Raw genomic sequence first — 16,344 nt, forward strand, 5'->3', positions numbered from 1 at the left:
CAGGAGGAGTTCAAGTTAACTCTGTTTCAGAGTTAAAAATTCAACTTCAGGAATAGTTATTTTAACTCTGTCACAGAGTCTATTCGATGGTCACACATGTTCACTCAGATTGAGCTGATTTTAACACAGTTTATTCCAGAGGCTAAAATTAGCTGTGTGTGCAGTATTTCCAGCTTTACACATGAACTTATACAAAAATAAACACTAATGTAGTGATGAAGAAAAGTGTCCATGTAACATTTAGGGCTTGACCATGGTTCCTGGCTTTTGGGCTCTCTCAAAGTGACTTTATAACCTCTCCAACTACAATGTTTGGATTCACAGATGAAATTCAGATGCTCCTCTGTGGTCCGGCTAAGACTCTACAATGCAAGACACTCCATTGATCTCTTTACATTATTCATCCAATTCACCTAAACACAAATTAAACACAAGTTTTTATCTTTGTTTTTTCTCAGATCTTTCAGATAAACTGTGGCAGCATTTTAGTTTGAACTGAATCAGCTCAGTTGTCTCAAGATTCAGAGAAAGACAAAACACTGATGTTTACAATGATGCTTTTAATGTGAAAGAGAATGATTAGAATCTTAAAAAAGTAAAAGTCAGCAACATTTTTCTCCTGTAATAATCGTAGCTTCCATCTTTAAAGGACTGGAAGAGGAAGAAGTTTACAAGGAATCATTTAGAAGAGTTTAACAAATAAACTGCTTTAATACATGAATCTGAAAAGGTGTGTGTGAGTGAAAGAGACAGGCATGTACAGACTGAACTATCTGTTCAACAGTGAGAGAGTTTCTCTAACAGGAGGAGACTCTCTCTGCTACACTCTACACAGAGACACTGAGGAACCAGATGACAAGAACCCAAACCCATGACACAGAGGTTCAGTAAATGTGGTGCTGAAGGTGTAGAGGTGGATCAGTGAGTCAGAGGAGACTCTGTAGAAGGACAGAGAGCCAGCAGGGCAGTCCACATACACTGCTACTCTGTCAGAGACAGACGAAGATGATGAAGAGGAGGAGGAAGAGGAGACAGGTGTCATTCTGTTATTGTGGCAAACACAGTAACCACCTTCAGAGCAGAACAGACTCCAGGACTGATCGTTCCATCCAAACAAACAGTTTTCTCTGTCTCCTTTCCTTCCGATTCCTCTGTAACTCACTGATATATCAACTCCTCCTCTCCACTCAACCTCCCAGTAACAGCGACCAGTCAGACCATTACTACACAGCAGCTGAGGCCACGGGTCAAATCTGTCTGGATGATCAGGATATGACTGATCCTCCTCCACATGTGTCACCTTCCTGTTGTTGTCAGACAGTTTGAGGTTTCTATTTACTGTGTTTGTGTCAGTGTTGAGTTCACAGAAATCTGATGGAGAAAAGAAGACACAACACAGCTGCAGTTACTGATCTATCACCTGATCATTGATTGACACTTTGAAGATGGCTGAATGTGAGCTGCTTTCATTTCAGGAATCAAATGAAAACCACACTTACACTTCCTCAGACCTGGTCTCAAGCATCGGACTCCACCAGGCTCCACCCTGAAAGGAGGAGGGGGGTCAGACCAGCATGTTCTCTTTCAGCATGCAAACATGGACATTACGTGGCTCTCATACACAGATGCTTTGATTATTCTGTTCATTCAGCAAAGAGACAAAGGACCTGGAGTCCTTATCTTGGAATTATACGGAGCAGGGAGGTGACAAGGAGGAAAGATTTCATCATTTGTCTTCTCCATTTGATATAACTTTTGGTGTCAGACACAACAAAAGATCTCAGAATGACAAGATCAGGATCTCAGAGAGGTTCAGCTGATTATTGATCATGGATATTTTAGAAGACAGAGACATGATCAGAGACCTGATTTCATTTCCTCCTTGGTTTGAGACACTGGCAGATGAATGTCTCTGAGCAGTGTAGATGGTCTTATTATTGTTGGGATGTTATTATTAGTGTGTCAGCACTGAACAGGTATCTAAAGTCTTTGGGGTTGTTGTGGTGAAAGCACTCTGAGTGCTCAAAGTGGCTCTGTTGGTTCAGGAGCAGTTCAACCAGCTGCAGCTCAAATGTTTCCACACTGGCTTTGTGCTGATGCAGCATGAAATCCAGTCTGAGAAAGTCCTGCTCAGGTCACAGAAAACAGCTGACCACACCTGATTTAATGATTGTCACATATTTTCTCTTAAATATGACACAGTGAGTCATGATGAGATACTGCAGTCAGAATTAGAGAAAACCCCCCTTTGTGTTGTTGTTAAATTCTCAGCACTTCTGTAGAGATCTGTCATCAGCTGTGGCACACTAAATGTTTCCAGCTCTTCCTCCTCTATCACACACTGTCTGTGGCTGCAGCAGGCCTCTCCATACCTGAGGGTGTCCAGTCTCCAGTGTGGATCCTTCAGTCCAGCAGACAGCAGCTTCACTCCTGAGTCTCCTGGATGATTGTAGCTCAGGTCCAGCTCTCTCAGATGGGAGGGGTTGGAGCTCAGAGCTGAGGCCAGAGAAGCACAGCTTTCCTCTGTGATGAGACATCCTGACAGCCTGCAGACACACAACATCACACAGGAACCCTCTGTCAGCACCTGCTGGTCTGTTTTGTTGTTCTTTTTTGTTTCAATGTATTTTAGGCAAATTCCTTAAACATCACTTGTAGGATTAGAAAAATCTGAAGCAAAAACACGAGAAATTCTAAATAATAATAAATGAGTCTAGAAAGTTCTGCTGAACTTTAGTAAAATTTACTTTAAACAATCCTATACAAGTTGACTGTTTATCCACTGATGTAAATCAGATCAAATCTTCAGCTAAACAGGTTGATGGATCCTTACCTGAGAGTCTCCAGGATACAGTGTGGACTCTTCAGTCCAGCACACAGAAGCTTCGCTCCTGAATCCTGCAGATCATTGTTATTCAGGTCCAGGTGTCTCAGACTAGAGGACTGGGAGCTGAGAACTGAGGACAGAGCTTCACAGCTTCTCTCTGAGAGGTTACAGCTGCTCAGTCTGAAGAGGAAACAATTAAGAAAAAGTCAAATAACATTTGCATTGAAAGGACAATCAAAGGAACAAAACTCTCAGTTTGCTCATTTCTCAACAATTTGGAGACATGACAGTTAAATATTAGATTAGATTCAACTTTATTGTCATTACACATGTACAGGTACAGGGTAACGAAATGCAGTTTAGCATCTAACCAGAAGTACAAAAGCAGAAAGTGCAGCATCTAAGTGTATGTACAGATATACAAATAGATAGGTAATATGAACTTACTATACAGATAAGTTTGTAGTACTCTACAGATGAGTTGTGCTGCTGAATATACAGTATGTACACAAAAAAATACTGTGAACATCATTTACAATGAGCGCTTAATTGAAAGAACAGACTGGTGATGCAGGTTGTAGGAAAGTGTGGAGATGAGGAGGTGTGAGGAGTGTGGGTGGGGGGGTGATGGGGGGTCGTGGGGGGGGCAGGGTTGGTGTGGGAGGTGGGGGGTTACAGGGGGGCTGAGTTCAATAAGGAAACATCTGTGGGGAAAAAGCTGTTCCTGAGTCTACTGGTTCTTGTGCGGAGGCTGAAGCGCCTCCTGGAGGGCAGGAGGTTAAACAGAGTCCTTGAGAATGCTGCAAGCTTGTCGCAGGCGTTCCCTCTGGACGGGAAGTGGAGTCCCTGTTATGCGTTGGGCAGTTTTCACCACCCACTGCAGTGCCTTTCAGTCAGCGACTGAACAGCTACCATACCAGACTGTGATACAGCTAGTCAGGATGCTCTCAATCACAGACTGGTAGAAGTTCACCAGAACAGCTGAGGACAGGTGGTTCTTCTTCAGTGTGCTCAGGAAGTAGAGGCGCTGGTGAGCCTTCTTGACCAGGCTGGAGGTGTTGGTGGACCAGGACAGGTCCTCTGTAATGTGGGTCCCCAGGAATTTGAAGCAGGAGACTCATTCAACAGCCATCCCATTGATGTGAATGGGGCTGTGCGTGCCTCTTTTGACCTTCCTGAAGCTCCTTTGTCTTGCTGGTGTTCAGGAGCAGGTTATTGTCACCGCACCACGTGGCCAGGTGCTGTACATCCCTGCAGGTAGTCTCATCGTTGTTGCTGATGAGACCAATCACTGTGGTGTCATCTGTAAACTTGATAATGGTGTTGGATCCATTTACAGGCACACAGCCCTGTGGTACGCCGGTGCTGAGTGTGGTGGTGGAGCAGATGTGGCCTGACCTGACTTGCTGGGGTCTGTTAGTCAGAAAGTACAGAAGGAGGTGTCGATGCCCAGTTCTCCAAGTTTAGTGGTCAGCTTGGAGGGGATGATGGTGTTAAATGCCGAGCTGAAGTAGACAAACAGCATTTGGACTTAGGTGTTGTTGTCCAGGTGTGTGAGTACAGAGTGCAGAGTTGTGCATACTGCATCTTCTGTGCTCCTATTGCTGCGATAGGCAAATTGGTGAGGGTTCACTGTGGGTTTTGTTTGTTTTCACATTGAGAAAATCATGACATTGCAGTCCAGAAGTCTCTTACTACTGTTGATGCAGAGTCGTATCTCCTCTAGTTTGTTCACCAGTGACTGTATATTAGCGAGGAAAATGCTGGTTAGAGAGAGCTGGTGCTGTGTTGTTTTTAGCTTAGCTCTTAGCCCTCCGCGCTTCTCCCGTCTCTTTTTACGATCTCGACACTGCCTCTTCCGCCCGGCTGGTTAGAGTGCGTAGACTTGGCTGTTCTGGAGATCTCGGGGATGAGTCGAACATCGGCGATAAAGCTTTTGGAGAAGCGTAGGTTGATATCCAAAAGCTCCTGTCGGGTGTACGATGTTAAAGCAAGGCTGTTCCGTATGAACAAACCCGAGATGAGCAGGAAAACTACTGCAGTTTTGCAAAAACTGGGGAGACGCTGAGCCTCACGCTGCACACGCACCGCCATCTTGCAAAATTTGACACATATGACACAACCAGTAATAAACAGACATGTACAGTCAAGGCCGTAATGATTTGGACAGGTAGACATGTTATGTTCTTCAGCATATTCACTTTAAAATATAATAATGGATACTACAGTCGATGACTACGAAGGATTTTACACTAAATATTAAATCTGATGAGTTTATTTCACTTCATGTGTGGGCTATTTGTCCAGTTACTTTTGAACCACTAAAAGGGCTGAATCTGCCACACAGTTCTTTCTATACTGATGTCAACCTGCTCAAATTAAAGCTGAGACTTGGCTCTTTAATGTAGGACCCATTATTTTAATTCAGATTCCATGTGATGAAGCTCAGAGCCTGAAGAACAATAACTGTCCAAATACTTAAGGTCTTGACTGTAACTGTTAATGTTGGCATCTGATTCAATTTAGTTTGAATCCTCTGATAAAATTGTTTATTAGTTGTAAGTACAGGGCAGCTGTGTCTCAGCAGGTAGAGAGGTTTCTCCATTAATCACAGCTCTTCTCCTGTCAACATCAAGTGTCCTTAGGCTAAAAACTTCAACCTAAAACCAGCCCTGATGGCCAGACCAGCACCTTGTATGGTAGCTGGCTGCCATCAGTGTGTGTGAATGGGTGAATGAGAGGCAGCATGTTAAGAACTGGTTCTATATAAACGCAGCCATTTACCAGTTTTTCGGTTTAGTCTGTGAAATCTGAGTCATGATTTTTGAGTCTGAGCATTTTGAAGCTCAAGCTGTCTCCATCATTACTGTGTTCAGTTACCATGGTCACAACTGTTTACTTGTTGACTCACACACTGATCACGTGACTTTGCTCTGCAGTTAAAAAACAGACTGATCCTCAGTAAATCCACTCATTAGAAACTCTGAACCGCTCACGCAGCATTAACATTAGCACAGCTACCTGTCCTCAGAAGCTGACTGACTAAAATCCTCTTCAGTGTCTGGGTTTATCTTGAGAGGAGAAGCTAAAACGTGGGATAACAGTGATATTTCATTAGTGAACAGAGGAAGATCTAGACTATCCACATTAATCCTCAACTTACTCCTTAATTGAGAACACAATAAATTGTTTGTAGAAGGATTATGAATTCATTAACATGTCCATTCACCTGTTTTCCACTTTTTCATTCAATTTTTATTTCTTGTAAAACAGTTCTCATTTCATCTTTTTAGGTTGAAATCTTGGTTTCATAGTAAAATAAAAGGTTGTCAGTGAATTCTTTGACTGATATCATTGACACTGTCACGACAACATCTAAACCACATAAAAAAGCATAAATAAGTTTGTGTATCTCAGTCAGAGTTCATATATGTGATGTCTATAGAATATGAAGCTGAATCAGAGAAAAATAGAGTGAAACAAAGATTTACAAACTGTGAAAATCATTAGATTGGGCCTCTCTAAAGTCAGCATTGATGGACTCTGCAGTCATTTCACACAAACTGGAACTTGATCTGACCTGAGAGTCTCCAGGGTACAGTGTGGACTCTTCAGTCCAGCAGACAGCAGCTTCACCCCTGAATCCTGCAGGTCATTGTTACTCAGGTCCAGGTGTCTCAGACTAGAGGACTGGGAGCTGAGAACTGAGGACAGAGCTTCACAGCTTCTCTCTGAGAGGTTACAGCTGCTCAGTCTGAAGAGGAAACAATGAAGAAAAAGTCAAGGTTAAGTAGTATTAAGGAAGTATTAAGCCGTGTCTCCCCTCTATCATCATGGGGAACGTGAGGTCCCTCGCAAATAAGATGGACGAGCTGATGGCGCTGGCCCAGAGTCAGAGGGAGTATCGTGAGTGTAGTGTGATGTGCTTCACGGAGACATGGCTGCAGCAGGATGTTCCTGATGATAACGCTACCATCAGGGGCTTCCACATGGTCCGTGCCGACAGAGACTGCGTCAGGAGCGGTAAGCGCAAAGGAGGAGGGCTTGCCATTCTGGTGAATAATCGGTGGTGTAACCCCGCTCACATCACCGTGAAGGAGCGCATCTGTGGCCCGGATGTTGAACTGTGTGCTGTCGGAATTCGTCCATATTATCTGCCCAGGGAGTTTTCTCATGTTATCATGGTGGCAGTTTATGTTCCTCCCTCTGCAAACCCAAACACCGCGTGTGACGTCATTCACTCTGCAATAGCCCGGTTACAGACTCCGCACCCGAGTGCATTCATTGCTATCTCGTGTGACTTCAAAAAATTTCCCTACGGGAATTAATAAAGTTTTTTCTGATTTCTGATACAAGCAAGCTGCTAACCTGGAGCTCTCAGCACCGCTTCCAGAGCTGAATGGGTGGCTGAGGATGCAGTGCTTCGGTCACATATTACACTTGGCTATTGGTGTTTTACTTTGTGTTTTATGCTGCTATTTCGACCAGGTCTCTGTTGAAAAACTGATTGTTAAATAGAGGTTAAATAAATTAATCGTGACATGTGACATGTCATATTTGGCTTTGACTTTGACTGAACATTTGCTCTCACTTTGTGATAAAAATATCGGGATATATATCGTAAATCGATATTCAGCCTGAAGATATCGGGATATGACTTTTGGTCCATATCGCCCAGCCCTACTTGCACCATCCTTCACATAACGCACCTCCTCTCCCTTCCAGATGGAGCCGAGTGGCCACCACTGCATCTGAGGGATATGGTGTATTAGACCGAATGCTCGGTGCTCTACTGTGTTAACTGTCAGTGTCAGTGTGTTCATTGATTGGTTGCTCTGTTGTGTGATATGTTGAAGCGTGAGTAAAGAGCTGAACTGTACCGCAGCCTCGCCTCCGTATGTATGTGTTTATGTATAGGCCTACATATACTGTATTAGTAACACAGTTGTGCTATAAGAGACTACACAATATAAGGTCACAACAGTGTGTTCTTCTGCTCTGTCTCAATTCTCCTACATTCTTTTCTTCGGCGGCTAATTATCCACTGTTCAGTAATTAATTCACCAGTGGTGCTCAAGCACTTACAACTCTCTCTTTTCTTAGCGACTTTCTCCAAAAAAAAAACCAAAAACACAACTGTGTTCACGCTTTTCACTTCTGCTTGTTACTTTAGCTTATCAGCTAGTGATGGCTTCTCTCTCTCACTCTCCTGCTCTCTCGAGCCCTCCCACCGTAGCCCCTATCCTCACCCCAGCACCTTCCAGGCAGCCGGTAGGCCAGGGTGGCTGGATGACTATCTGAAGTAGGAAGTGCAGACCTAAGCAAAAGCCCACGGTTCACCACCAACCTGCTCGCGTTTCAAATAGGTTCTCCCCACTCAGAGACACACCTACTGACACCAAGACACCACCGTGAACGTTTGCAGTGGGCACGAGACCGTGTGACCTGGACAATGCAACAGTGGTCTAATGTCCTGTTCACTGATGAGTGTCGGGTCATCTTGCACAGAAATGATGGTCGTCAGCGTTGCTGGAGAAGACGAGGTGCAACAGTCTGGGCAGGCATCACCAGTCACACAAAACGGATTTGGTTATTGTAGATGGCTCAGTCACTACATGTTCTTACCTCAGAGACATCATAGAATCCATTATCATCATCCCCTAATTCCCCCAGCACACCCCCAACTTTCTGTTCATGGATGATAATGCTCCACCACATTGTGCCAGAATTGTCACAGCTCGACTTCAGGAAGTCGGAGTGCCTCATATGGTATGGCCAGCAATGTTCTCTGACCTGAACCCCATAGAGCACGTCTGGGACCAGCTGAGGCAGAGACTGAATGATCGTACCCCACCCCCACATGACCTGGCAGAACTGCGTGTCGCACTTGTGGAAGAGTGGAACGCAACAAAATTATGTTACTCCTGTACTGGCTTCTCTGCATTGGCTCCCTGTAAAATTCAGAATAAAATTAAAAATTCTGCTCCTTACCTACAAAGACCTCAATGGTCAGGCACCACCATATCTCAAGGAGCTCATAGTACCATCTTACCCTACTAGAACACTGCGCTCCCAGAATGCAGGCCTACTAGTGGTTCCCAGAGTCACCAAAAGTACCTTAGGTGGCAGATACTTCAGATATTAGACTCCTCTACTGTGGAACCATTTACCAGTTTAACTCTGGGAGGCAAACACCCTCTCCATGTTTAAGAGTAGACTAAAAACCTTCCTCTGATAAAGCATATAGTTAGTTCTGGCTCAGGTTTTGTTTGAACCATTTACTAGTTAAGCTCCTCCCCGAGCTCCTCTCTCTCTCTCCCTCTATCTGTTCTCATTCATATCCCATTAATACATGTTACTAACTCTATTTCCTGTACTTTTGTTCCTTCTCTCCTCTCTTCTCCTCTGCTGTTGCTCTCTGCAGGTTCATTTGCCCTCAGAGATGTAGAGTCTGCATCTGCTGCCGTGGATCTACTGCCCCCATTACTACTCTTATTAATTATTATTATTAGTACTATTTTTAGTGTCACCATCATTAGTTCTTCTATTGTTGTTGTTTGTATTGCTATTAGTCCTATTACTACTCATGCTATTGTCCTCTTATTAATTTTAATCTTGCTGTTTTGATGAAACCTGCATTGTCCTATGTTCTCTTTCCTCCCCTCTTGCCCCCCTCCCCTCTCTCTCCCTCTCTCTCTCTCTCTCTCTCTCAACCCAGCTGGTCGAGGCAGACAGCCGTCCACCATAACTCAGATTCTGTTCAAGGTTTATACCTGTTAAAAAGGAGTTTTTTCTTGCCACCATCACCAAGTGCTGCACTTCTGGAGAATGTTGGTCTATAAATAATATTATAAAGAGTACGATCCAGACCTGCTCTATATGGAAAGTGCTTTGAGGTAACTTCTGTTATGATTCAGCGCAATATAAATAAAATTGAATTGAACTGAAATTAACATTGACATTTAATTGTATAAACAACATTACAACAAAGCATGAGTGAGCTTGTGCATCTCAGCCAGTTCATATATGTGAGCTCGAAAGGAAATGAAGCTGAATAAAAACAAAATAGACTGAAAAACTCAAAGATTTTAGAAAGTGTGAAAATCATTTGATATGGGCCTCTCTAAAGTCAGCATTGACGGACTCAAGAAATATCTGCAATCATTTCAAACAAACTGGGACTTGATCTGACCTGAGAGTCTCCAGGGTACAGTGTGGACTCTTCAGTCCAGCAGACAGCAGCTTCACCCCTGAATCCTGCAGGTCATTGTTACTCAGGTCCAGGTGTCTCAGACTAGAGGACTGGGAGCTGAGAACTGAGGACAGAGCTTCACAGCTTCTCTCTGAGAGGTTACAGCTGCTCAGTCTGAAGAGGAAACAATGAAGAAAAAGTCAAAAAAACGTGTGTTGAAAGGACAATCAAAGGAACCAAACTCTCAGTTTGCTCTGCAGCTCACAGCAAACTAACAGACCTGCATCTGAAAACTTGGCCAAACACAAAACACAGAGTTGTTGAGTGAAGCAGAAATATCACCTCTTGGAGACATGACAGTTAAATATGACAAAATCAGTAATAAACAAACATGTACATTCAAGGCCATACGTATTTGGACAGTTAGACAGTTCTTCAGGCTCTCAGCACATTCACTTTAAAATATAATAATGGATACTACAGCCAAAGACTGCAAAGGATTTTACACAAAATATTAAATCTGATGGGTTGGTTTTACTTCATGTGTTTTTCCAGTTACTTTTGAACTCCTTCAGGGGCAGACTTAGGCATCCACAGTGTAGGAAGACGCCCTACGGAAGGTCCTTCATTCCCTCTGCTATCAGACTGTACAGTTCAACTATTTAGTTGCACTCTGGTCTGGCCTAACTTTTCATCTGTCCATGGCGGGACTGTGCAATAATTTTTTCTCTTTCCCACAGTATCCTACTCATCACCTCTCCATCATCATGTAAATTTGTATATAGCCAGTTTTTAGTTTTTGTATTTTGTATATTGGTTTTGTAACTTAACTTTTTTTAGATTGTAAATATGCTATTTTTTGCAAATTTTTTTTGTAGTTGAATTTCATGCACACTTCTTGTTTTTCTGCACTTTATCCTTTTTTCCTGCTTTTGCTTAACTGCCTAACAAGTTCCCCGCTGTGGGATCAATGAAGTGTTATCTTATTTTATCTTAACCCCTAAAAGGCCTGAATCTCCCACACAGTTCTTTCTATACTGATGTCAACCTGCTCAAATTAAAGCTGAGACTTGGCTCTTTACTGTAGGATCCATTATTTTAATTCAAATTCAATGTGCTGAAGCTCAGAGCCTGAAGAACAATAACTGTCCAAATACTTCAGGTCTTGACTCTAACTGTGTTAATGTTGGTTTATTTAAACAGATAAATTTAAATAAATAGTTTGTATAAACTATCAAGATTATGAATTTGTTAATACACAGCCTGGCGAAAAAAAAAGTCGCCACCCTGATTTAACTAAGCAAATAGGTAAGAGCCTCTTATTGGATAATTCCTGCATGGGCAATTATCTCTCAGTTGGAAACAATTTCTTTAACCCCAACTGATGCAATGAGTAGCTTCTCATTTCCTAAACAATCATGTCGAAAGACACATCCCGTGGTTGTTGCAAAGATGTTAGTCCGTTTGAGAAGGGTCAAATCATTGGCATGCATCAAGCAGAGAAAACATCTTAGGAGATTGCAGAAACTACTAAAATTGCGTTAAGAACTGTCCAACGCATTATTAAAAACTGGAAGGATAGTGGGGAACCATTGTCTTCAAGGAAGAAATGTGGTCGGAAAAAAATCCTGACTGATCGTGATCGCTGATCACTTCAACGTTCGGTGAAATCAAATCGTAGAAAAACAACTGTAGAACTCAGGGCTATATTTAATAGTGAAAGTAAGAGCATTTTCACATGCACAACGAGAAGGGAACTCAAGGGATTGGGACTGAACAGCTGTGTAGCCTTAAGAAAACCATTAATCAGTGAGGCTAATCGGGGAAAAAGGCTTCAATTTGCTAGGGAGCATTAAGATTGGACTCTGGAGCAATGGAAGAAGGTCATGTGATCTGATCAATCCAGATTTACCCTGTTTCAGAGTGATAGAGGCATCAGGGTAAGAAGAGAGGCAGATAAAGTGATCCACCCATTATGCCTAGTGCCTACTGTACATGATCTGGGGTTGCTGCAGCTGGTCAGGTCTAGGTTCTGCAACATTATGTGCCCAAATAATGAGGTCAGCTGACTACCTGAATATACTGAATGACCAGGTTATTCCATCAGTGTATTTTTTCTTCCCTGATGGCAGGGGCACATTCCAAGATGACAATGCCAGGATTCATCGGGCTCAAATTGAGTGAAAGAGTGGTTCAGGGAGCATGAAACAACATTTTCACACATGGATTGGCCACCACAGCGTCCAGACCTTAACCCTGTTGAGAATCTTTGAGATGTGATGGATAAGGCTTTGCGCAGACTCTCCCATCATCCATACAAGATCTTGGTGAAAAATTAATGCAACACTGGACGGAAATCAATCATTGCAGAAGCTTATCAAAACAATGCCACAGCGAAAGTGTGCTGTAATCAAAGCTAAAGCAAAGCAACTTTTTTTTGGCCAGGCAGTGTATGTCCATTCATCTGTCTTCCACTTTATTATTTCTTTTTTAATTTCATGTTAAACATAATATGTTTTGTTACAGTTCTCATTTCATTTATTATTATTCATTTAGGTTGAAATCTTGGTATTATAGTGAGATAAACAGTCAGTGAGTTTTTACTGAAGTCATTAACAATGACATGTAATCATCTGCCACATCATAAAAAAGCATAAGTGAGTTTGTGTATCTCATTCAGAGTTCATATATGTGAAGCTGCATAAAAGTAAATAAGACTGAAAAGCTCAAAAATTGTATAAAATGTGATTCAAAACCGTCAGATATGGGCCTCTCTAAAATCAGCATTGAAGGACTCAAGAAATATCTGCAGTCATTTCAAATAAACTGGAACTTTATCTGACCTGATTTATTTTTAAACTATCAACCACAAACCTCATGTACATATTGCAAATATTAAAATATTAAGATGTCTTATCTTTTCTATTTTTATATTAGTTGTATATATTGTTCTGTTTGATATTGGAGTTATTGCAATATTTTGACTTGATTTTCATTATACTATACTCTTGTTTTTCATTTATTTTTGTTTTTCATTTTCACTTATTTATTCTAGAAATTTTTTTCTCTTACCACACACTGTGAAATTTTCCTCTTTTTCTTCTTTTTCAACTGGGAGTTAAAGTAACAGCAAGAATTTCCCTACGAGGATTAATAAAGTTATTCTGATTCTGATTCTGAGTTTCCAGGGTACAGAGTGGAAGGAATTAAAGAAGAGAGGAATTTATATAGTAAGTCTTTATATAATGATGAATAAATTCAATACACTTACAGAGCTTTGTTAGAGGCTTTGACAACTGGCAGCAGCTTCAGAAGAGCCTCCTCTGAAGCAGAGTATTTCTTCAGGTCAAACATGTCCAGATCTTTTTCTGATGACAGTAAGATGAAGACCAGAGCTGACCATTGAGCAGGAGACAGTCCATCTGTGGAGAGATGTCCTGAACTCAGGGACTGTTGGATCTGCTCCACTAGAGAACGATCATTCAGTTCATTAAGACAGTGGAACAGGTTGATGCTTTGCTCTGCAGAGGGAGTCTCTTCAATCTTCTTCTTGATGTACTGGACTGTTTGCTGATTGGTCTGTGAGCCACTTCCTGTCTGTGTCAACAGACCTCGTAGGAGAGTCTGATTGGTCTGCAGTGAAAGACCCAGGAGGAAGCGGAGGAACAAGTCCAGGTGTCCATTTGGACTCTGTAAGGCCTTGTCCACAGCCCTCTGGTAGAGCGGCTTTGGATAAGGTTTGTCTCTGAACAGTTTAGACCAGTTGGAGGTTGATTGTTCTTCTGACAGCAGATTGACTCCAGAGTTGATGAAGGTCAGATGGACATGAAGAGCAGCCAGAAACTCCTGAAGACTCAGATGGACGAAGCAGAACACCTTATCCTGGTACAGTCCTCTCTCCTCTTTAAAGACCTGTGTGAACACTCCTGAGTACACTGAGGCTGCTCTGATATCGATGCCACACTCTGTCAGGTCTGATTCATAGAAGATCAGGTTTCCTTTCTGCAGCTGCTCAAAAGCCAGTTTTCCCAGAGACTCAATCATCTTCCTGGTCTCTGGGCTCCAGTGTGGATCTGTCTCAGCTCCTCCATCATACTTGACGTTCTTCAGTTTGGACTGAACCACCAGGAAGTGGATGTACATCTCAGTCAGGGTCTTGGGCAGCCCTCCTCCCTCTCTGGTTTCCAACACATCCTCCAGAACTGTAGCAGTGATCCAGCAGAAGACCGGGATGTGGCACATGATGTGGAGGCTTCGTGAAGTCTTGATGTGGGAGATGATCCTTCTGACCTGCTCCTCCTCTCTGAACCTCTTCCTGAAGTACTCCTCCTTCTGTGGGTCAGTGAACCCTCTGACTTCTGTCACCATGTCAACACACCCAGGAGGGATCTGATTGGCTGCTGCAGGTCGTGTGGTTATCCAGAGGCGAGCAGAGGGAAGCAATTTCCCCCTGATGAGGTTTGTCAGCAGCACATCCACTGAGGTGGACTCTGTAACATCAGTCAGGATCTCAGTGCTGTGGAAGTCCAGAGGAAGTCGACACTCATCCAGACCGTCAAAGATGAACAGAACCTGGACCTCTTCAAACCTGCAGAGTCCTGCTTCTTTGGTTTCAGTAAAGAAGTGATGAACAAGTTCCACCAAGCTGAACTTTTTCTCTTTCAGCACATTCAGCTCTCTGAACGTGAATGGAAATGTGAAGTGTATGTCCTGGTTGGCTTTGTCTTCAGCCCAGTCCAGAGTCAACTTCTGTGTTAAGACTGTTTTCCCAATGCCAGCCACTCCCTTTGTCATCACTGTTCTGATTGGCCCATCTCTTCCAGGTGAGGCTTTAAAGATGTCTTCTTGTCTGATGCTTGTTTCTGGTCTGGCTGGTTTCCTGGATGCTGTTTCAATCTGTCTGACCTCATGTTGATCATTGACCTCTCCAGTCCCTCCCTCTGTGATGTAGAGCTCTGTGTAGATCTGATTCAGAAGGGTTGGGTTTCCTGCTTTAGAGATCCCCTCAAACACACACTGGAACTTCTTCTTCAGAGTAGATTTAAGTTTACGTTGACAAACTGCAGCAACATGTCCTGAATGAACAAACAAGAAACAACATCAATGACTGATTCATAAAGAAAACATGACATGTTCATCCCCCTAAAGAACACACATGAACATATGTCCCTCCATGTCTTGAGATGATAGTAAATGTCCCATTTGTCCGTCATGTTGAATCTTTAGAGAAATCCTCTTACTGCTGTGCAGACAGTCAGCCAGTTCCTCCTGTTTCATTCTCCTCAGGACGTTTACTGTGATCTTCACAAAAGCCTCTCTGCTGCTCCTCCTCTGCTCTTCATCCTCAGCGTCCAACACCTCCTCATTCTCCTTCTGACTCTCTGAGCATTCTGGGTAATCTGGATTCACAACCTTCTGGATCTTCTTCAGCTCCTTCTTCACAAAAGTGACAATGTTCTCCTCCAGCAGCTGGAACAGAAAACTATATGAATGACACAATCAAAGTAAAACCATGGAGCCAAACATCAGATCCATGTTGGACACACTGACAATCCACTGGTCTAAAAAGTGCAGCATGGAGATTATTGTCAACACAACAGATGTTAAAGCAGTTGTTGTCCATGTACAGACCATAAATATGGAGTCCAGGTGTGTTTGATGCTGCTGGGCAGACTGAGCACTGGGAACCTCTGAGCTCTCCTGGTCCACTCTGTGGAGGAATCATGAAGAATTAGCTCACATTATGTTTGCAGCATCTGTGAGCGTTTTATGCTTTGTACACAAACAACAGCTGCTTTTATGTTCTGTGGTGACTGTCCTGATTAAAGCAAACACTACTGTGCTGTGACATTCTCAATGAGAGGAAACAAGCAATCAATTCTGTACCTCATGACCTAGAGTCATCACAACAAGTCCACCTTTTAAATGATGAGTTTTAAGGACTCACACTGGGTTTGACAGAAGTCTCACCTCTGCTACAGGACACTAACACAAACATTGGAACTGGATAGGTGCTGAGTTACAGGGAGTTTTAGTTCTGATCTGAATGACACATATAAGAACATAAGAAGTGCTTTTGTTCAAAAGAGAAATGTCAACTTTGCCACTAAAGCCTGTGTTTCATCCTGATCATGTTCATATACTGTGTCATTCATGAAGCCTGGAAACAAAACACAATCACTTCATTTTTCATAGAAGACCAGTTATAAAAGCTGCAGAGAGGGTCACTGGATGCAGCCTTCCAACCATGGACTCCATCTACACCGAGCGCTGCAGACGCAAAGCACAGAGCATCTTGAAAGACAAACACCATCCAGCTCGTGCT

General features: G+C 42.8%; 1 protein-coding gene across 1 annotated transcript; it reads right to left on the minus strand.

The window, feature by feature from the left end:
• Positions 1-728: 728 nt before the first annotated feature.
• On the minus strand, positions 729-15,725 carry LOC121193311 (NACHT, LRR and PYD domains-containing protein 3-like; the record flags this gene model as incomplete). Its single annotated transcript, XM_041055552.1, has 7 exons — positions 729-1,371; positions 1,500-1,546; positions 6,408-6,581; positions 10,020-10,193; positions 13,291-15,094; positions 15,260-15,488; positions 15,651-15,725. Coding segments are annotated over 7 exons (3,054 nt in total), but the record flags the coding sequence as incomplete, so codon positions are not given.
• Positions 15,726-16,344: the final 619 nt, after the last annotated feature.

The sequence above is a fragment of the Toxotes jaculatrix genome, chromosome 14 (genome assembly GCF_017976425.1).
Source record: "Toxotes jaculatrix isolate fToxJac2 chromosome 14, fToxJac2.pri, whole genome shotgun sequence".
Taxonomy (NCBI): domain Eukaryota; kingdom Metazoa; phylum Chordata; class Actinopteri; family Toxotidae; genus Toxotes; species Toxotes jaculatrix.